Source organism: Fringilla coelebs (genome assembly GCF_963513975.1).
Source record: "Fringilla coelebs genome assembly, chromosome: 7".
Lineage (NCBI taxonomy): Eukaryota > Metazoa > Chordata > Aves > Passeriformes > Fringillidae > Fringilla > Fringilla coelebs.
In genome coordinates, this window is record NC_140035.1 from 17,091,304 (window position 1) to 17,113,039 (window position 21,736).

Here is a 21,736-nt window from a genome sequence, read left to right on the forward strand (position 1 = left end):
AAGCCTGGAGAAAGTAAAGCTCAGGCAAGATCCAACCAAAATGATATCTGGGTGTTAGAAAGAGAATTTACTTGTTAGTAAAATTGCCTTGTGAAGGTCTAGGGCTTGGGTATGTTTCAATGATCTCAGACCTAGGGGGAGGTTAACAAAGCTTGGGAATAAGGACGTATCACTGACAGCAGAACCAAAGAACAGAATTTACGGGCCTCAAGGACACTTGGCAGAACTCCCAAGGTAAGAAAAAAAGCTAATGAAGACAGTTCAGCAATTGTGCTGAGATGGGCTCTGACTGGGTAGAAGGTTCTGGCATGAGGAGGTTGTGACCACTGATTCACAGACCACCGATCTAGGAAACCACTGACTCAGAAGAAGAAAGACTGGGCATGTGGACTAATCTGCATAAGAAGCGAGGGAATAGTTTAACCAATAGAAAAAAGAATACTAATTAATATGAAAAACTTTGTAACTTGTAGCCAATGAGCTTTAATGCCTTTGTCTTCTAAAATGTAAAAAAAATGTTGACAGTCATGGTGCTTACTTTGTCAATTTACCACCAAGCACCTCTTTCTGTGCAAGGCAGAACTGTAAATAAATCAAATACCTTGATTCTCTGTGTAGATCAGCCTCTTGCAAACTGGCTGAAAGAACCTGTCTTGGGACACCAGCAGTTCTTCAGCTCCTAAAAGTTGGATGATTCTTCACTGGGGTACACAGGACAAAGGGGAATTGGAATATGTTTCTTTAGAGGAAATTATCTCTAGGTGTAAGAAGAAAGTATTATCAACTCTAGAAACAATTAGACATTGGAATATATTGCTCAGAGAAGTAGCAGAAGTTTCCTCAATAGAATTATTCAACACTTTGCTTGACAGTGTCCTTGATTAAATGTCTTGCTTTTAAAAGAAAGCCAGCTATCTCCAGAGGTCCTTTCCCAGCCTAAAGTATTCTGTAGTTCAAATTGTACCCTCTGCTGCTGGTCACGTTGAGATCTGCTGCAGTAGTCTGTTCTCAGAGGAGCTTCCTTCAGCTGGAGGCTTCTTTTGTAGAACTTAATTTGTTTTTACTTTCATTTCATCTTTCTTATGCTTGTCTCTAGTTTCACTGTTACTTCATCATTACTTTTCCATTTCTACTTTATGCAAGTTTCCCTTGAAAGATTTCTTTCCCCCTATTACTTTTTCTTCTGTCTCCAGCACCTTAGCTGGAAGACACATGAGCCTTCCTTGCTCAGTCTTAGGAGCCCGCAGGACTCGGTTTGTGCAGATGTGTTGTGTGTTTGCTTTGTTGTGTATGCTGTGGTGGTAAATAAGGCTGTATATTAATTCCAAAGCAATCCTTTACTGGCTCTAAGAGTTTGCAGACATTAAAAGGACATTTGAGACTTTCAGAGATAAAGAATGTTACTTGTTTATTCCAGCTAGTGTGAGGTTGCACAGATGATGGCTGAGCTCCTGCACTGACCACGAATAATGGAAATACCCTGACCATCGCTCTCCTGGACGTTTACACCAATTTCTGAGACCTTTGACCCTTTCAGGTGTAATTGAAATTGGTGTCAGGGTTCATCGCAGTCACTCTGGCAGTGCAGGGGAGGAGCATTCGGCTTTCCCCTCGGCTCTCACAAGGGCTGCGCCGGGCCGCCGCCCGGCCCCGCTACAGACCCGACGCTGCCCTTCCCTGCTCGGCCAGAGCGCAGGGGGGAAGGGGGGAAGCCGGGACGTGGCCCGGCCGCCACGGCTGCAGCACCGCATCGCCCTGCACAGCACTGCACAGCACATCATTGCACTGCACAGCACTGCACTGTACAGCCCAGCTCTGCACAGCACATCACCGCACTGCACCGTGTAGTGTACATTCTTACACAGTGCTCACAGTGTGTGAATATTTATAAAGAATATTTAACAGAGAGGACGGGAAGATTAGGGGTGCTGATCTGCAGGTGTGGTATTAAGTACACCAGTCCTGGGAAGAATCGTTCCTTCTGCTGTGCTGGTATTGCAGTCTCCTGAGATTCTATTTGTGTTCAGCATTTTAGAGCTCAGCATCTCCAATAGGAAAACTTACAATTTATCAGTGGGAAAGACTCAAGTTGCTTCCCCTCAGCAGGCAGCCAGAGGCTATGCCAAGCAGTGCATTTCAGCTATTTGTATGTTACTTATGATGCTGGTGAATGAGACAGGAACTTTGATGAGTGCTCACCAGAGAGATGAAATTGCTAGGGCACAATTTACAGCAGGAAAAGGCAAGAGAGGTTCATCTGTAGCGAGCCAGCAGTGAGGAGGGAGACCAGAAAATGCATTTGCAAAGTGAACAGCAAGGGAACACGGAAGAAAAGCGACCTACAGTTGGGTGTATGCTTCCAGGAAACAGCAGTTGGGTCAAGACACATGACTACTGTGTATTACAGTAAATCTGTGCCTGTAGATGAATGTGCACATCAAAATAGTTCAGGTTGCTGCGCAACTTAACTGTCATAAAGCATCACAACCTTTCCTTTGCTTTGAATGTTGAACTACACCCATAACTGGTAGGAGCCAATTAACTTCATCAAGAGCTGTGCTGATCTGTGCAGTTTCCCCTCTCACATTTGAAGTGATTGTCCCCATTGCTTTTGTACTTCAGTTACTTTAGCTATTCCTGAATGGCCAGGAGACTTCTCTATATCTACAGCTTATAATTCATATGTATTTTTAGCCACAGGTTTTTAATTTACATAGCCAAAGGTTCCTAAGTTCAAGCAAAGCCAAAACTTGCTCCTAAAGTTTGGAAAGCTTCTATGGATATGTCACAACTGGGTTGGGCATACAACCCTTAACATTATTATTCTTAGTTTGATTTGGATAACACAGACCCATTTCTATCAAGTGAAAACTAGACTGGATTTATAGGGAGGCCCACCCCTTCAAAAGCCTCCCCCCCCCAAAAAAAAACCAAAACAAAACCCCAGAAAAAATCACCTGCGAATAAAAGGGGCATTTTTTGCTGTTTAGAAAATTAATAAATTCCATACTCACTGGTTTTTACCTGTTTCTGGAAGAAAAAATGTTTAAGCAGTGGGTCTTCATTGAACCTCAACAAGAAAAGAAGTTACCTGAGAAGCCAGATCTTTCTGTGGCAACGAAGGGGCAGCTAGAGTGTTGCAACTACACTTTTATCTTTTCTGCATTCCTTGGCAGGGAGCTTAGACTCTCCATAACTTTAAGAAGTCTCCCTTATTTGCTCCCATTTGAGATTCTTTTTCCTTGGTACAAGGACAAATGAAGGAACAAAGTCTCTTTGAGCCAAAAAACCAGAGTAAGTGTAGCTTTTCCTTCACTTTGACTGACTGCAGTAGTTGTCACTCTTCCCTCCCCAATACTCCTTCCTCAGGCCACCAGTTTTGCTCAATCTCTTTGCAGTAATGAGAAATACCAGGTGATAAAATTGGACAAAAGGCCTTTTGTAAAGCAATGCTCATGCATTATACTTTTTTCATTAATTTTATTTTTATTTTATACCAGATTTTTTAGAATGTAGCATAACAAATGCCTTTTTAGAAAATGTGCTAACTTGTTTCTGTTAACAGACATAAGTGTTAGTTATCAAGCTGAGATAGAGCAGAACTCCTTAACACTTGCTATTTCAAAAAACCCAAACAACAAAACCTCCCAGAAGGTATTTGTTATCCAACACTCCTGTTTCAATTGAAGTATATGCAGGCAGAGATTCTGACTGGTCCCTCGTGGGAGGAAAGATGTGTGCTAATGTCTTTACAAACAATTCCATGGATGAGGGTATGGGTGTTAACATCTTTGAAATGGGTCTCAATGTCTTTACTAACCTCAAGCAGCAAGTTTGTTGCAGAGCCCAGACAGCTTTGCTCCTGAAACAGGCAAGGGTCTGCACGAGCCTGAGCTTCTGAACTTCGGGGTAAAACGACAGGCTCAAGGAGGGATATGTGTTAGGGAGTTTGGGAAGGCGGTACCTGCCTAGTATCTCAGCCAGTGGGGTAAGGGAGAGGCCAACCTGCGGCCGGGAGTTCAGGATGAAAGGAGGCTGCACCCTCCGAAACAGAGAGAAACCCCACAGGCGTGTGTCCCGGGGAACTCTCCCTCCCTTTATTCTAATCAAGTTGCAGGAGTCGTCTGTCTCCTTTTTGGACATAAATCTCTGTTGTTTGTGGATTAATTTTCCTGATACTAGGATCTGATCCTGCAAGGCAGTGAGCAGTTCAGCCCACCTGTCATCATGGTAGAACAGTCAGCCTGTTGTACCATTTGGACCTTTCAACAATCAAGAGTAGTATGAGGCAGTAAAAAATTTGATCTTGTATGGGGAGGGTTGGTTTATCTTTTGAGTGACAAAGGTATTGACTTTATTTTGGTATCCTTAAAAGCAAAGGTAAAGCAGAGCCATGCTCAGTAGCTTAACACTCACACTAAATTTAAATAAGGAAAGATTTACCCACCTTAGGTTTATCTACTGGCTGTGTATGACTGAAGTGTCATGTTTCATTCTGACCCCAACATACAAGGCATGTATTTATGGGAGGGACAGCCACTATTGCATCTCTCTGTAGCACTGATTTAGGACAGAGGGCTTAACTTGGTTTTAGGTAAAATTTATGTGCTTCCCCTCTAACTGGATTACATGCTTTTCTGTAAACAGTACTCATGCTAGAGGAATTTCACATTAAAGCTATAAGATTAGAAAATCATATGGACATTTAAAAATATTTGAAAGCACTAATAAAAACATAATTTCCTTCTAAAATAAACACAACATTTGAAGCAGAATAATATTTTAATAAAATTAAATCTAAGTATTCACAAAACATTATGCACATACAGTACATACTGTATTTAAAGCCTACAGACCTTAGATCATTTTATTCTAATGTAGTCAGCTTTGGACACAAGCTAAGCTTACTCATTTTGTAATAAGAAAGTTTACAATTGTTCCTGAAAGTGATTTTACATATATACATATATATATATAGCTCTATATCTATACTCCTACATGTGAGTGTAGGTATATACACACACTTGTGTGTATGTGTGTATATAAATATATATACACATACACATACACACGCACCTATGTACATCTATAAAATACACACATGCACACGTCCACGGCACGTGTGAGGTGTGTGTGTGAGCATTGTAGAGGGGCCAGTCAGTACAAAGAGGTAACTGCAAACAGCCACCCTAGTAATTATAAAACAAAAATGTGTAAAATATTTTTAAATTAAAACATTGTTAATAATTTGTATTGAACAAAAGGAACACAGTCTTCTGCATTACATAGAAATTAGATTTATTGCATTTGATTATGTTTGTGTGACAGATGAAGAGTACCTGTCTGCTCATCACAGCTGAATTCTATGATGCAATTAAAAAAATAACAGTACAAAAACCAAAACCCAATATGTGATGGAAACAAATGATTCAATTTAATGTGGTTGTGTGGATGTGACCTATGGTGATACTTTCCACCATATGGCAGTTTTCCTCTCTGTTAAAATACTACCCTACTTCAACTAGTTTGGAAGGAGGCTGTGTTCTCTGTCGTAATTGTTTCAAGCCCAGAAGACTTGGCTACCTTATTCTTTCTTTAGATTCAGACTCATTGTGATGTATTAGAAAAAGCTCACTACAAGAAAGATAAATCAAGTTTCAAAAGTGAGCTAGAAGAGCATTTTTCTTGAATTTTAGCTTGGTCAGGTAGGAGTTTTTCTATGTGAATTATTGTTATTGGTCTCCTATTTGATCTGAAGACATATCCACAATAAAATACTATTTCCATGACAGCAGTAAATGGTAATCTCCATGCAACGTAAACTGTAATTTCAGAACATGCATGTTATTAAAAAAAATAAAAATATAAGGTGCCTTGAGAATGCTGGCAGTTTTACATTTGGAACATACAGTTAGTGTGTGTATATATATATTTACATCCGAACTGCTCAACTTTACCTTACAAGCTTCAGATTTAGGAAAATATACAGTACTTTTGCATATAATGGTATATTCCTTGTAGCCCCTGAGTCAAGTATAGAGGATTTAAATACATTAAAAAAAAAAAAAAAAAAAAAAAAGGAGAAACAGCCATTAAAAGCACTTACATTTTTATGTGAAGTAATAGTATAAAAGTACTATTTCCCAGGAAGACCAGGATCAGAAACATGCCTATGAAGACTCAAGATTCCTACAGTGCTTAGTGAAGATTCTGGCAAGGAAGGGTGCCTAATTGGCGGGAGACAAGTTTTACAAGGCTGTGGGGGTGGCTCTACAGACTGGTCATGCTCTTGGTCTAAAAAAGAAGCCACGTTGTCTTCTGAGGCTGTGTTCAGATGCACTCCACTTGAGAAGGATTCTTTGGATTTCAGTTTTGATTTTTCAACATCTGAAATTTCAGGACACTGTAAGGGAAGAGAAAAAACAAGATGGTAATAATTACATCAGTCTCTTCCAGGCCCTTGTTCTGTTCAAAATTAGCACATTCAGATGGCTGACGGAAAATAATTTTTGAAAATTAAACAGTATAGAAATATTTTTTTTACATGGTACTGCATTTGATTTAATGTAATTGTATGCAATTCTGCTGATTATTTGTAGAATCTGGCTATCTTTTCCTCCCCTCAGACTTGTTAGTATGACATCAAGATACACATATTAGCAGCCCTTTCTGTGGGACTGATTACTCTTGAGACCCAGTCTAAGAGTATGGATATCAATATTCTGGAATAGGAAGTTCTGTTTAAGAGCATAACTCCAGAATTGTGTAATTCTGAACATTCTAACCACTTGGATTCCTTTTCTGCTAACTTTCATTAAAAAAAAAAGACAATGAAGTAAATCTGTCTAATTATAAGATCATTGTATGAATCTCTACAACCCTCATAGAAAATGTGGCTTCTGAAACGGTGGTGTTTAAGGCCACTGTGGAGGTGCTTGGTCAAAATAATAATTTCATATTCCTTAAACTGGTGAACCAGCACCAGACTGGTGCATTTCTTCCTCCTAAAAGACTAGGAAGCCTCTTTTGATCATATGGACATGTACTTACCTGAGATGAAGGACTGAAACTTCTGTCTGTTTTAATTGATGCTGCAGGTTGCAGCTTTTGTATGACCCGGACTGCTGGCTCTCGATACTCTGCACTTGCTGTCACCATGCTATAGGCAGGTGGAATGAGCGCTGACTGCCTTTGCAGAAGCTGCAGGATGGTTTGGATATCAGCAGTCATTTGGGATTCGAGCCTAGAGAGGAAACATGAAATCAGTTAGCTCATGGCCAGGAAGAGGTGTATTTTACACACTGATTACAAAGGTGTTCAAGAGGCACCTGCAGTTTACCAGTAAAACCATTGCTAGCTGTGGCTTGAACATGTCTTAAATAAGAGAGAACAGTAGAGGGAGTACGGAGCCCTTCCAAAGATTCTGGTTCTCCCTTTCCTTTGCAGAACATACCTGTGAGCTTTTCTCTGGCTTTTGCCACACTAAAAATGTGTTCATTACTGTGCCTTAGGTTTGCAACAAGAAGCAACGCAGGGGACTGGGTATCTGGTAGAAAATAACTGGAATAAATGTATTCTCTTCATTGTAACTAAATTGATATGTGCTGGCTGGGCATGGGACATTATTTTGATGCATCTGACAATGAATTCTGACATGCTGATACAATGCACTGAACTAAGCAGAAATCACATTTGTGTTTTTCCACAGTTAGAAAAAGAAAGATGCTTCCAAAACCATTAAAAATCCAACTGCCCAATTCTCATTACTGTGAAAATTTATTCAAACTTATGCAGACCTCAGAATTAATGTCAGCATTTCTAATGTTCAAATTTTGTACATTTAAAAATGTTTTTCACCTTTTTATAAATTTGTGTATGACTTCTGAAACACTTGAGCTGATTATTTTGTTCATACTTACAATTCCATAGCACTGAAATGGTTTTTAAATGGTCTTGCCAAAATTTGTGACAAACTCAGGAAAAGGTAATGCCTTTTGTACCTTCCCAGCTGCTGGAAGGCTACAGCACATGCTGACAGATGGTAATGCAGATAATACAGCCTTCTGTACAGCAACTGAGCTTCTGACAGAGTAAACAGATCTTTGTCAGCAGCCTTTAATGTTGTGAATGTTACTACTTGGGCTCCCTATGGTAGCTGAATTGATCCCGTGCTGTCAGATTTTTGCTTTTACCATGTGTTGCACTGATGTTATTTTTTTATCCTGTTGGAGTTGTCTATTGCCTGTATCATTCATGCTATACCTGGGCCTTAACCCCTCAGCATTGGAGGATATGCATTGAAGATTATTTTTGGCTTTGAATTCACTCTAAAATTGCTCCCCTCTTACTTTGATAGTACTTGAATGTTTCCTTGTACTTCAAATGAAAGAGTGTCTCTGGTAGTGTTTTTTCATCATCATTGCATATAAAGGTTCACTTTCCATTCTCTGTAATTTAAAACAAATCCATGCTACCCAGACAAATAGGAGAACCTTAAATGCTTGGCCCATAGTGTCCATGAAATTCCAACTGCTTAAAGAGAAACAGATAACTCTAGGGACATATTCCTTGTACACAGGGGGCTTTCCAGCCCTCTATATCCATTTAATAATTGAGTGTTATGCCAAGCCTCAACTTGGCATGGAAAAATTCAGGGAGAAGTGATCATGCTTTTTAAGCTAGCAAGTCAGAAGTGACAAAGGCAGGAAAGGATATTGTCTGTAACATTAGTTGAAAACCGAGCAAGGCCCCAAACATCAAAAGCATGAAAAGCTTTAAAAACTTGTGAATAGTTTAAAGAATAAAGTGATATAATAAAATACATAAAAATTTAATTCTTACTTTATCAGCAACAATCATATTTTCTGGCAGAAGAAAATACCGACAACTTGCATGATAAAACGATGGTAACTTTGAGGTATAACTTCGGTTTTGAGAGCTTAAGGTTTCAGGAAATGAAATGTTACCAAAAGACTACATACTGTTGGTGGGGATCCTGCAGACATTTAGTTATGCGACATTTGCAGTTAGGTTACTCGACTTTAACTAGAAATTACAGCAGTTTTGGGTTAAGTGTTAAAAACGTCTTTTTAATGCATTATGTCATATTCAGGAATGAAAAATACTTTTGTTTGATTGGCTTCTGGTGGATGAAGGAATCAATATGCAGTTAACTTGGCTTTAAACTGATTGGTAAAATATACAGCACAGAATGCCACTGAATAGCTACTAAAGTGTGATTAGGACTGAGTGTGTGTCATAGTGTTTGTCATGGAAAAATATTAAAAGTAATGGAATTACAGAGTAAAAATAATGAAAAAATCAATGGTCCTGAGCATAGGGCAATTTAAAATTAAGTGAAGTTACAGTGGTAAATTACAGTGCAGGATGGATCAAAATTGTGTAACCATATTTTTAAGATGCTCTAAGCTGTGCTGCTTAGCTGCCAGTAAATAGTAATATATTAAGCAAAGGTGATATTAGACTCTGATAAAGAAAGTATAATTTTTCTGTTGTAACAGGTATAAGAATTATGCCTTTGCATACTCCCATGTCTTACTTATTATAGAGTTGCAAAAAGAGTTAACATATCAAAAAGGGAATTCATCTGCAATACATTTTAAAAAGCAGACAGCTGGTGTACTTTGAGTCTCCAGGAAAGAAAAAGTACTTCAGATCTTGAAGATACTGAAAATTGCTGTTTTGTGTCTCTGCCCATGGCAGGGGGTCGGAACTAGGTGATCTTTAATGTCCCTTCTAACCCGAATTGTTAGATGGTTCTGTGATCTAGGAACAGCACTCTTGGTGAGGTGAGATTTAAATTTAACAGTTTGAGGCATCTCAGCACAACTTTGTGTTTAAAAAGCTGGTACAAAACTGTCAGCTGAGGAAAAGGGCTCTACTGCAAAGCCATTCAGAGTAGCTAATGTGCGTACCTAGAGGCAAAAGACATGAATATTCTGGCAACGTTTAAAAACTGTGTACCCACATTTCCCAGAATTGGTTTTTCCAAGATTCTGGAAAGCCTAACTTAGGTGATATACAGCCTCCTCAGAATACATACACACAAAAAAGTGATATTCCCATCATGTGTATTTTTGTACTTTTGAGCTTCTGAAGATCTGAATGCTTTTGGAAACTTCCTGCAGAAATTCATTCCTCTTGTAGCATCTTCAATATCAGTTGTATTATGTACACTTTCACACATAGGCTCTTTTCTCTTTATTTTTACCTGTTAAGTTGTTCTTGAAGTAAATCTAATCGATTCTCCACTTCCCCATATATAAAATCACTTTCAGTTTCACAGATTCCCCATGTAACATGGGATAATGCTGGCTGAACTGGGGAGTCCTGGTACTCCTGGATGTTCTCCTGTTCCCAGTTTCTTTTGTTGATGTCTGATTAAGAAAAACAACAAAACCACAACAGATAAAGTTGATGCTTCTCAAGCATCCCACTTACTGAGCTTCTCAAAACATTGAAAGTTTAATTGGTACATTGGCCAGAGAGACTGAACATCTCTTTTTGTTTCTTAACACTCCTTAAGGAAAGATAAAAGTGGTCACACACATGCTAACATTTTGAAGCTGCAAATAAACAAGCAGCTTTTTCTAGTCAGCATTATCAGAGTTCTGCCACTCAATGGCTTCTCTTTAGTTTTGTTTCTATTATTTTACAAATGGATCCCAAATTTTCTCACTGTTTTTTTAGCAATTTTTTTGATTCATTGAAAGTAGAAATTTTGTTCTAACCTAAAGGAGTTACATGATATACTTGAATATCTTTAATAGTATGCTTCAGAGGCCTAAGATGCTTTCTCTTGCCCTTGAATGTGCTGTTGAAGTGTTAGTTCTGCTTAGTTCTTCGCTGCATTGAATTTGCAGCACTGGGCATGTGGTACAGTGCATTGGAATGTCCCCTCTAGAGGAAGGTCTCAGGGAGCTGCCTTTCTTACCCATAACTGTAACACTACTTAGGGTGATGAAGTGTAGTATGTTTTCTCTGAGACAAGGGCCATTTAATACAGCTCATACTGCTTATCATTCTCATAAAGGAAATTGATTTTCATTGATGTTGCTTTTAGTATCGCTACTCTCCCACCCAATACATTCACCTCTGTGTAAAGCACATCTCTGAAACTCCTACGGTACTGTGGGCTGAAAGGTGCCTGTTCATTTTGGTTAAGGATTTCAGGCTCCTAAAAGAATGAAATAATCAGCATTTCTGGGTCAGCCAAAGATCACTTTGATATTAAATGAAGCTTCATGGTAAACATGATGTATCTAAAAATACTCCTTATATGAGTAATTTATATTTGCTTCTTTAGCACCAGCCCCTTGTAAAAAAAATGATGATGATTATTCCAGGTCTTACCCTATACCTGCTGTGCCCAAATTTCATCCCTCTTGACCCTCCCAGTTCTTGGATCTCTGTGACCAAGCACTACACATGACTACCAAACAGAGCTCAGGGACACTCTTTCCTTTTGCTTGGACTTCTGGTTTGGGCTATTTCTCTTTTCTCTCTCAGTTTACTTAATTTACGCATCTGTGGATTTATTAATTAGTTACATTCTTGGCTCTATGCCATTTCTCCTGTTCACCAAGTTGTTGAAAGGTTACGCTTCAGTTATCATGGGGATATACTTGTTGCACGTACCAAGTATAGAATGGAGATCTTGCTGTGACCTTTGCAGAGCCTAAGGGTGATATAGGTTGAATAGTGCTTTTTCTACAGCTCACCCTGCTCCTCATAGCCTTTGTTCACTCTGAGTTATTCAGTCATGTAAACAGTCAAAACTGGTCAGAATCACTCCTTCTTCTTTGATGTGATAAAAAAAGGCTGTTTAAATTTTAAGATCTGCTCAATACTTTTCCCATTAGAGTTGTATTTGTAATTATTTAACTACAGTAAGTTGTACAATAAGTTAAACTTGTTGCACCCAGGCTGCTGCTTCAGCATACAGCTGGGCAAAATCCTTGACTGCAGTTGGATTTGAATCCTACATCAGTCCCTGAATGATTTGCTCAGAGCTTCTCCTTACACTTCTCTTGGCACTACATGCTGTTAACTCAGCAAAGGTATGTTCATTCCACACTTGTGAAATTTTTCTAAGTAACCATAGCAGCTAGAGCCATGTTTCAAAGAGAAGAGTAAAAACCCCACAGTGTGGGTGACATGTAAGAGCTTTGTCCAAATGGTAATAGCTAATCCTTTTCAAACATGTCATTGAGCAGTGTTTCTCTAAGAAAAAAAAAAAAAAAAAGAAGTTCCCACTCAGATTTAGTATTTAAGTAGATTTAGCCAGGAAGGGGAGCTCTCACTACATGATTCCAAGTGTAAGAGATTTTCTTCCCTCTCTGTCTTTTTTGTTTATTTGTTTGTTTGTTTTTATCAGACAAAGGTCATTATTGTATTATCTGATCTTTAGTTAGCAGGTGGTAGAAGGTTTCCTGGAGCTGTAGAGTGTTTGAATTTTGTGTGACGACCAGGAACTGATTTTATGCACTGGGCAGAAGCAAGAGGAAAGAAATTTCATCTTGGCTACACAGAAACCTGTTCTGCTTCTCAGGAACTTAAGCCAATGGAAAGAAAGACATAAAGGGTGTCACAGAAGCATTTGGTAATTTGGTTTTAGGAAGCACACATGGCACTATTTGCAATGTCCAAGGAAAAGCTGGAAATCTCTCAGCAAACTAAATGAAGCATACTATGAAAAATTGAGGGGTGAAGTTTCAAACTATGAGTTTAGGTGCAATGGGTTATGTAAATCCAGTCGACTTATAAACAGTGGATTTCAGGAGCATTTAATTGCTTTTTATTGTCTTGTAAAAACATCAATGTTGTAAAAAAAAGATGTTGGTTATCTAAAACAATAAGTCATTCATTAAAATCACAGATTTTCAATGCCATGGATTGTCCTGGAGAAATCACAGCTGTTTTTGTCCCAGAATATGTATTTGGAGACTATTGTAATTGATGCTTAATTTGTGACAAAGCAAATGATTTGGCACTGAAAAAACAAAATAAGTTCACACACCATAAGTAAGTTAATACTCTATAAAATGTGGTGAAACTCATCTAAGTGTCTTTTTAGGTATTCCATGTTCATTAGTAAAACCAGAAAAGCCCATCAGCAGCTGCCACTGTGTAACCAACTCTGGTCTTCCTGGGCTTGAAGAATCTTAGACTGGGAACTAAGTCAATAAATGTATAACTAGGTTCATCAGAAGAATTGAAGAATCAGTCTTTTAGCCCAAATAATGACCAAGTGAAAATAGCATTTTTCTTTTACATAGAGCTAACAGCTACATAAAAATTCTCAGATCTACACAAAAGAGCTATATGTCCAAAATTTCAAGTTGCATTCTAAGATTATGGAGAGATGTTTATACCGCTTCTGCCAAATTACACAATGAATTTTTAATTTTCTTTCCATTCATAGAAGTAATGACCAAGGCTTAAAACAAAACAAAAAATAATTAAATGTGTATCAGTCACAATGGTAATGAATTAGACTAGATTTATACAAGTGCATTTGTATCCAAGATTTATAAGACACTATAATATATGAGGATACATAAAAGCAGAGGTTTTTTTTCACAAGTTCATTATGTTTATAACTACTCTTGTGGTAAATTATAATCAATCTCTAATAGCAGAAGTAAGAATTTAGTTTTAGACATGTATCATGAAAAGCTAATCTTATTGACCTTGAAGGTTTTATAAATGTTGTAATAAAGCTCATTACTTGCAAAACATTACTAGAAGGGCTAAATTACAAAGTGGGAAAAAGAATGTGGTCTTAATCAAAATTTGTAACCTTTAGATATGCTAAATTTAGCTCAAATAAAATCTGCAATAGGTTGCCTTGGAAAATGTTGCTATAGCTGCAAGGACACATTTCTGGCTATTGGTAGGGGGAAGGAAAGGTTTCCAATGCAGTATGTATGCAACAAGTTTATGTGGCATGGATTTATAGGGCCTTAACTTGAAGAGACCAGACTTCACATATTCATACTTCTGAGATGTTAAAATCATTGTGTGGTCTGATTAATCATCAGGCTTATTTAAAATGACAGCCTAGAAGCCTAAAGTTTATTAAATGATGGTTAAATGGTTAAATTGTCTCAATGGAAACTGCTGAGGAAAACAGTATTAAACAATAAATATGTAGTTCTTCCCTTCAGATGGAAAGAATAATGAATGAACTTGCAGTGATACTTAAATTGTATATTAATATAGGGTTTTTCATTAATTTCCTTTCACATCACTGAGAAAATTAATATTTTAGTATATTAGATGTAATTTTAATTACGTGATTTAAGTCTATGTAAAAGTATCTGAGATTGTTAAATAGTTCTTGATCATTTGTCATATACAAAAGCTCAGATCTTTATTCTTGTGTGTTACTTATGGAAGTCATGATTTTCTTCTGTTTGGTGTAATAGCACTCCTTTAGCCAACAGGTGCAGCAAGACAGGGTAGCCTTCTTTCAAGCTATTATGATTTTTTTTCATTTAATTTTTGTTGTGCCTTGTCAATGCAGTGAATAAAATTAGTTATCTGAAAACATATTTTTGGTGTGTGTGCAACTATCACTAGGTTTAGCTACTCTGGCTCTCATTTTCTACAGTTTTTTACTGCCATCAACCCTGGCACATAAATACCCTTTGGGAGATACTGTACTGCTTTGAGAGCAGCTATCATCAATGGGCACTCCATGGAGTCCAATACCAATGGAAAATTTTGTAGAGTTTGTTTAAATTACTTGTGTAGTTCAGTTACAAGATGATTTGTAGCAAAACATATAATGACCTTTTGGAGGTTGTACAAGCCAGTCCCACAGAACTGTAATCCAGTTCCCACTGAATTAAACTATATTAATACTTTTGAGAAATAATGATTTTTGATCTAAGATATTTTTTGTTAAGATTTTTGGCGTAAATATTATGTAAAGAATCAAGAGAACCATTCAGAAAGTTATTTTTGTTAATCAGACTAAAAAGATGTCTGCTCAAATTTTACTAAATAGAAACAGCTGGATTACCTTTGCAAGAACTGCTTCTTTTGTCCATAAGAATTTCTTCTGTGTCATGATCCATTTCTTCAAAGTCCATCTCTGTGGTTTTCTCTGTTACAGATGGGTAATCAGCTATCCCAGAGAACAGGGGCTTTTGCTCATCTTCAATGGAGGACACAAAAGATGATGACCCACTTTTTTTCTCCTCAAAATGTTTCTTAATAGACTGATAGTATCTTGTACTGTCTCCTGAGGGTTCAGGATCACTCTGATCATTCTCTTTGAAATAATCTGTGAAAGAGAAATAATTGTATACAAAAATAAGCAATTATTTAGAGTTTATTCTAGTTTGTTATGGTCTGAGGATGGACACGATTCTTATATCAAGGAGGAAGTTCTCTGTCTATTAGAAAAAAAAATACTTTAAACCCTTTTTTTATTCTTCTGTCAGAGGAGTTTTATATTTCTTTTGAGGTCCTGGAAGACATTTGTATGTGTGTATTCTTAGTCCATAAACCATAACTCATTTTGCAAAACTTGTTTGTATCAAACCAACAAAGGCTTTATCCAAAACAACTTTCCTGTGTACTCTTTTTTTTATATAGTGAGGATGAAATTTGAGGAAGCCTTATATTCCAAAGTTTATGAAATATGAAGTATTTCATCCTGTCTTCCAATTACTCTCATTATCGGGCATTTATTACAGTCTTGACAGGCTAACAGTAATGTATGGTAGACTTGGTATCAGAAATACTCATTTAAGTTACTCTCACATGAGAAAATATTTGTTGATTATTCTTTTCCCATAAGAAGCATTAATCAATTACCTCCAATTAATCCTAGAGGTATTAATGAACACTCATCCCCAAAATATGCTCTCAGAGAACATGTTTCTCCATATTTATTACAAGGTTGATATGACTGGGAGAAATAAAAGGAGGGAGTTCCTAGTCTGGCTTATGGGATCACTTCAAAACAACTTTGCAAAGTAGGCCAGATTCCTTAGTCTTTAGGACTGGAATTCTCTGAACATCCAATCTTTTGAATAACAAAAGTAAACAACATCCTGTGATATATATGGTAGCAGTATACCAGTCAAGTTGAGAATGAATCTTTCATTATTCATATTCAAGGTCTGTAGTGAGCAGGAGCAGGAGCAGATTTAATCCTCTTAAGAAATGGCAAGTAAGCCTAGATTTAAAGAGATAACTTTAAAAACATATTGTAAAAATGAAATAGGATTTAAACCCTAGAATAATTATTTATTAATATAAAGAAATCTTAATCTCTTTTCAGCATAAACTTGAAGCTAATTTCCAATTCAATATTTGGTTTTACCTATTTTTAACTAAAATGTCAAGATAATTTCAGTTCTGCTATTTATTTAAAACACATTTTAGCTGAGTAGTCTCAACATCATATAAATACTGTAACTAGTTTGCATTAAGTTCCTGGGGAGACAGCATGATTTCCCATCTGCTTTGTGCTAATTACTAATCAACATGGTTCTAAAATATCTGGAGTCTTTATAGCCTACAGCAGTGGCTAATCCAACATTCTGTATATTCCTTAGGTTTCTTCTCTGTTTTCTGGTCACTATAAGGAAATGAAACTGTGGCTTCATCTGACTGTCTTTGTCTCCATATAAATAGAATGCAGTATCTGTAAAAGAGCACCCTTCAAGGGTCCAGAAGTCTGTGAGCAGTGAGTGCAGGTAATGGTAAAAAAAATAAACCCAATAACAAAGCAAAATAAACCCAATAGCAAAGCAGGTCTTCTGTACCTGTACCCTCTAGAGCCTCCAAGCACGATTAACGCAAACCCAAACAGAGATGACTTTACTGGACTTTTGTTAAGCAGGACTACTGGCTCTAAGTGATTTTGATGATGCTCAATTGCTCCAAAATTGTCAAAACAACTTCAAATGGACTGGCAGTGTAAAAGCTCTTGGGGGATGCTCAGACTCAAGTGCCATGTTCTCGGCAATTCCATCTCCAAAACAGTACAAATGCAAAAGAAAGCTTCACAAGAAAATTTTATTATAGATGTCTCCCATGGCATTTCTTGTGGGAATATATTGAAAACATAGTCATGCTACAGTAAATTGCCTTAATTACTTAATGGTTGACTGACTTCAACCTGTGAAAAAGACCTTCTAATGAAAGCTTGAAATTACCAATTTTTAGGGTAATTTTATATGTTCATGGGATTTTGTGCACTAACGGCAGCTGTAATGAACACCCTGTGGAATACAAATCAAGCAGTGGACTAATTGTAAGATGGGGTCATTGAGACTCTAGTGAAAAAAATTGTTTAGCAGCTGAAATATAGCAGACTGTCTTCTCTCTTATATTCATAAAATACTAAAATATTTAGAAACATGAAGCCAGATTCTGCTAATAATTACTCTGCTGAAAAACTAGGGTAATTCAGTTGATATCCCTCCATCTATAGCAGAACAACAGAACACATTATTTTCCAAATGCTGTTCAAGTATTATGAACTCACTGGCATGAGAAGAGAAGGAAGGCAGAGATCTGTTGATTGTAGGCTCCTGCCTATTAAAATCAGATTTGTTCATCAGCTGATCTATTTCAAAATGGACATTTTTGGCTTTACTTCCTTTGCTTTATCTTCTAGACATCTGGCTATACTCAGAGAGCCAAAAGTTGTTTTCTCTTTTAAAGGCTCCTATTTAATGCTAAAAATTATTCCCTCTGGAGGATAATCTTGTGACACTTTGCACCTAGGGTATGAATTAAAATAGAAACAGCTCTATTTTATTGACTCTTCAGGACCTGATAACGGTGCAAGCTCTGTACCTCTGCTCAACACCTTAGCAGTGCCTCTGTAGCTCAGTGGAAAGTAAGTTACAAATAATAGATAGGTAGGGCTTTTTTCAGAATGTGAATTTCTCCGGTTTCTCCTTCCTTTGTAATGACATTTAGTTGTTGGTTTGGAATGGATTTTCCAGAAAAGAAGACTTATCTAACTGTATATGTATGGATATGTTCACTTTCTGCCACACAGAAAAGTGTTTTAAAAGTTTTATTTATCCCTTTCTGTTCTTCCAAATGTAATCATTAAACCCCATCTTCCTCTCCTCCTGCTGCACCAGTTCTAGTGTTTTCTCTTTCCTTTTCCACTATGAAAAATTTCACTTTCTGATTCTGAAACAGCTAGAAACTGTTTTACTGAAGATGATTATTTTCATAACTTCCTGCTTTACCAAAATGTACAAACATTATTTTAACTTTTTATGGGACTGTTTTGGCGTGTTATGTGTTTTGGGTGCCTGACAAGTTTATAGGCAGTGTCCTCTGACCTTTGCTGTCTGTAAATTCCAAAATCTTCAAAGTAATTATCAAAAGGATTGTGTCCTGCTTTTTGCACATATGCGAGCAAAGGAAGGGAAGAAGTGGGGTTGTCACAAGTCTGGGTCAGAGAGCTATGACAGTGACTCACAGAAATACTGGCATTAAAATCCTACTTCATGGGATGGTTACCAGACATCAGACACGTTTCTTTTGTGTGATATGGATTGCAGTATGGAAATTTTGCATTACTCAAGAAGGGCCAGTCTGCATGATCTAGAGATACTTTATCTTAATATATCAGTCTGTTGCAAACACTATTGGCAAAAGTGTCAACAATACATTACCTATGGAGCAGCATTGTTTAATACTGCTCTAATTTCATTAATTGGAATTTGTCATCATTAAGCCAGCTACGTAGCCTAGTGTTTCAGAAGGTGGCAAATATTTGCTCCCTTTTCAGCCATCTAATAATTTGCCTGAAATTCCACCAGGCACTTGAATTTGTGAATCTAGATGTCCTGCTTCATCACCTTCAATTACATGTTTGTTGACCTGTCAGACTTCAAAATTTGAAACAATGCCAAAGACTTACAGGGGCTTCTGAAACCTGAGCTGTGAAAGTTCTTGGATTCTTTAGCACATGCTTGTTTTCCTCCTCCTTCCTCACTTCTAGTCATTATGGTTCACTTCAAATATCCCACCTATCTTTAGGACCCCCTACTTAGAAATTTACTGTCAGATATGTGTGTGGTATTTGACCAAGGAAAAATGTCTGTCTAGTAACTATGCAGGAAGATCCCAAATCCTAAGAAAAGTAGGTTGCTGGAAGTATTTTGGGAAAGCTAAAACATTTTATCTTTCAATAGTAAAAAGGTTTGTATGTTTTCTGTGATTGTTTTTAATGATGGAAGATTCTTTTAATTCCAATTTCATTCATCATTTGGGAGATCCTAAGTCTACTATGGGTAGATATAATGATTAAGCTAGATATAAATATAGATGTAAACTAGTGAGATTCCATTGTTATAGAATTTCTGGCAATTTTGCTGAAAGTTTCCAGTAGATTCTATAGTGATGGTGGAGGAGGAAATGAACTGTACTGCAGAGATTTTGAATTACTGTTCTGTATCAGCACTGCTTGGGGGTGTTTGGTAAATTCGTCTGTCCTTTGCCATGTTTCATCTCTGACCCATGAAAGTTTGGGTGATTTTGGCAATAGGGAACAGCAGAGGCTACTGAAACCTCCCCATCGTAATGGACTGAAGTCCTTATTGAATTTTCCATAAGGATGCATGACCCTATTTTTACAAGGGCTTAGAAAAGAGCTAGGTTTTGAATAACTGAATTTGAGACACATTTAAAACCCCAAGAATTTCAAAGGTCAAGGGAATATGAAGTCCTTCATTTATTCTTTTGTGCCATTTTCAGTACAATGAGATGTTAGGTGTGGAGTGACAGCCGTCCATCTCCATTTTCTTTGTTTAGTCTGGTTTTGTATCAATGGTAATCAGATAATGATGAAAGGACAATTATTAGTTTATATTTCAGAAAATAATGCTATGGGGAAAAACAATCAGAAACAAAGAATTATAGCAATGCACCTCAGAATGGATTCAGGGCATAGATCAAAACAATTATCTTATGAAATTTTGAATTCTCTTATCTTTTACAAGGGATTCAGCTTTCACCATAGTACTATTATTACTATATTTTTTCAAAGGATAGCTATGGATATGTGTGACTGCGCACAACATTTCGATCAGATTTGGCCTTTGGAAACAGCCTCTTTGGGAGTAACTGGAAACAAGACTCTTCTGTGGAAGCTCCCTGAGGTGGCACCTAGGCACTGGGATAACAGCAGAAACACTAATCGGAGCAGATGCAACACTGCACTGAGGGGCTCTCTGATGACCAGGTACTTTTTTGCTAGGGGTTTCATGATTAAGTAAGATTTTGGGGACATGAAGTCTTGTTTCCAGCCATATGATGCCTGCCAAGACATTGGTTGTTTCCTGGTCATTTAATGGCCTAACACTCCAGGGGAATATTAGAAACTCTGCTAATTAGGCCCAAGCCAACTTCATCAGCAAAATACTAACAGTTCAACACAGTTAAGTGCTTCAGTTTTTCTCCACATTCTCACATGACTTTCTTTCTGGGAATATGGCAAAGTGTTTGTCTGAGCATCTATTAATAAAATAAGCATTTAGATAAGTGAGCGGAGGGAGAGGACAAGAATGGGAAAAAACAGGGCAAGGGCTGTTTCCCATTCTCGTAGTAGTCCATAGTTTCAGGCAGGAGAATCAGTTCCTGAAATGTTTTCTTCTCTTTTATATCTAAATCAAGAGCCATGGCCCCTAGATATTTTGTGTAATTAAGCTGTGTTAATATGGCTTGGCTTCTTAGCCTGAAAAACACCTACAAGCAATGAACACTTAGGGTAGTTACATTAATCAAGATTCAGTTAGAAGTTTTTTAGAATTCTGGCTTTTGTGCTTACTTTGAGAATTGATCAGTAGACACTTTTTGAAAAGTCTGATCAGGAAACATAACTCTTCAAATTAAGCAATATATGAGTTTACCAGTTAATAATATTTTAGGAATGAAACAAAATGTATTTTACATCCCACTTGATTGTTACAGTCTGTGTCGACATGGGCAAGTCAAGCCCCAGGGTAACAAGAATCTGTGAGAACTTTGCTTAGTGACCACTTAAAATCATATCCATGGAGCTAAAATTGTCTTGTTATAAGTTTCCTGGGTCAGCTAGATCAGTCACTAGAACAGTCCCAAGAAGGTTAATATTTTAAAGCCAACATTCACAAAAAATTTAAAAAGTTGCTAGCAAAAATGATAATGCTTGAACTTCAGAACAGTCTTTTCAAAGCCCGAAGTTTTCAGGCCTTCAGTGAGTCTCCTCACACTGTGCATTTTCCACCCATATATTGGATTTTATGTTGATGTAAACAACTCTAGAAATGCCCTATTCAGCATGAGATAATAGAACCCATCAGAACTAGCAGAGCTAAAGAAAGTTCTTGCCTGAATGTATTTCCCTTGAAATTAGCTAACTCACACAGAACTGCTAGAAGTAAATGAGAAATGAGCAAGAAAAAATTATATTCTGCACTGCTAAAAATGACAACTGAGTATACATGGCACAGCTCATTGTCACAAAGTTTTCAGCAGGAGGCTAACTTGCCAACCCAGCTGAGAGCTTTGTTTGGAACTGTCAGGCAGGAATGCTGCTAAATTTAAGCAGTCTCAGAGACTCTTGGCTGACTGTCAAGGATCTATGGCAACTGGCTAAGTCTGCACCTGCACCTGTGCAAGAATTACCATCCATTATTCTGAAAGACATGCAGTGTATTTCTTCAGGGCGAGAGCAAGTGTAAGC

General features: G+C 37.4%; 1 protein-coding gene across 1 annotated transcript in view; it reads right to left on the reverse strand.

Annotated features, from left to right (window-relative positions):
• Window positions 1–6,136: 6,136 nt before the first annotated feature.
• Window positions 6,137–21,736, reverse strand: part of KCNH7 (potassium voltage-gated channel subfamily H member 7) — a gene marked incomplete at both ends in the record, with an annotated part of 202,945 nt that continues 187,345 nt past the window's right edge. The window contains 4 exons of the mRNA XM_084209730.1: window positions 6,137–6,403; window positions 7,051–7,243; window positions 10,232–10,397; window positions 15,050–15,301. Of these exons, the coding sequence (XP_084065856.1) occupies window positions 6,137–6,403; window positions 7,051–7,243; window positions 10,232–10,397; window positions 15,050–15,301 (878 nt within the window). The remainder of the gene's footprint in view (window positions 6,404–7,050; window positions 7,244–10,231; window positions 10,398–15,049; window positions 15,302–21,736) is intronic.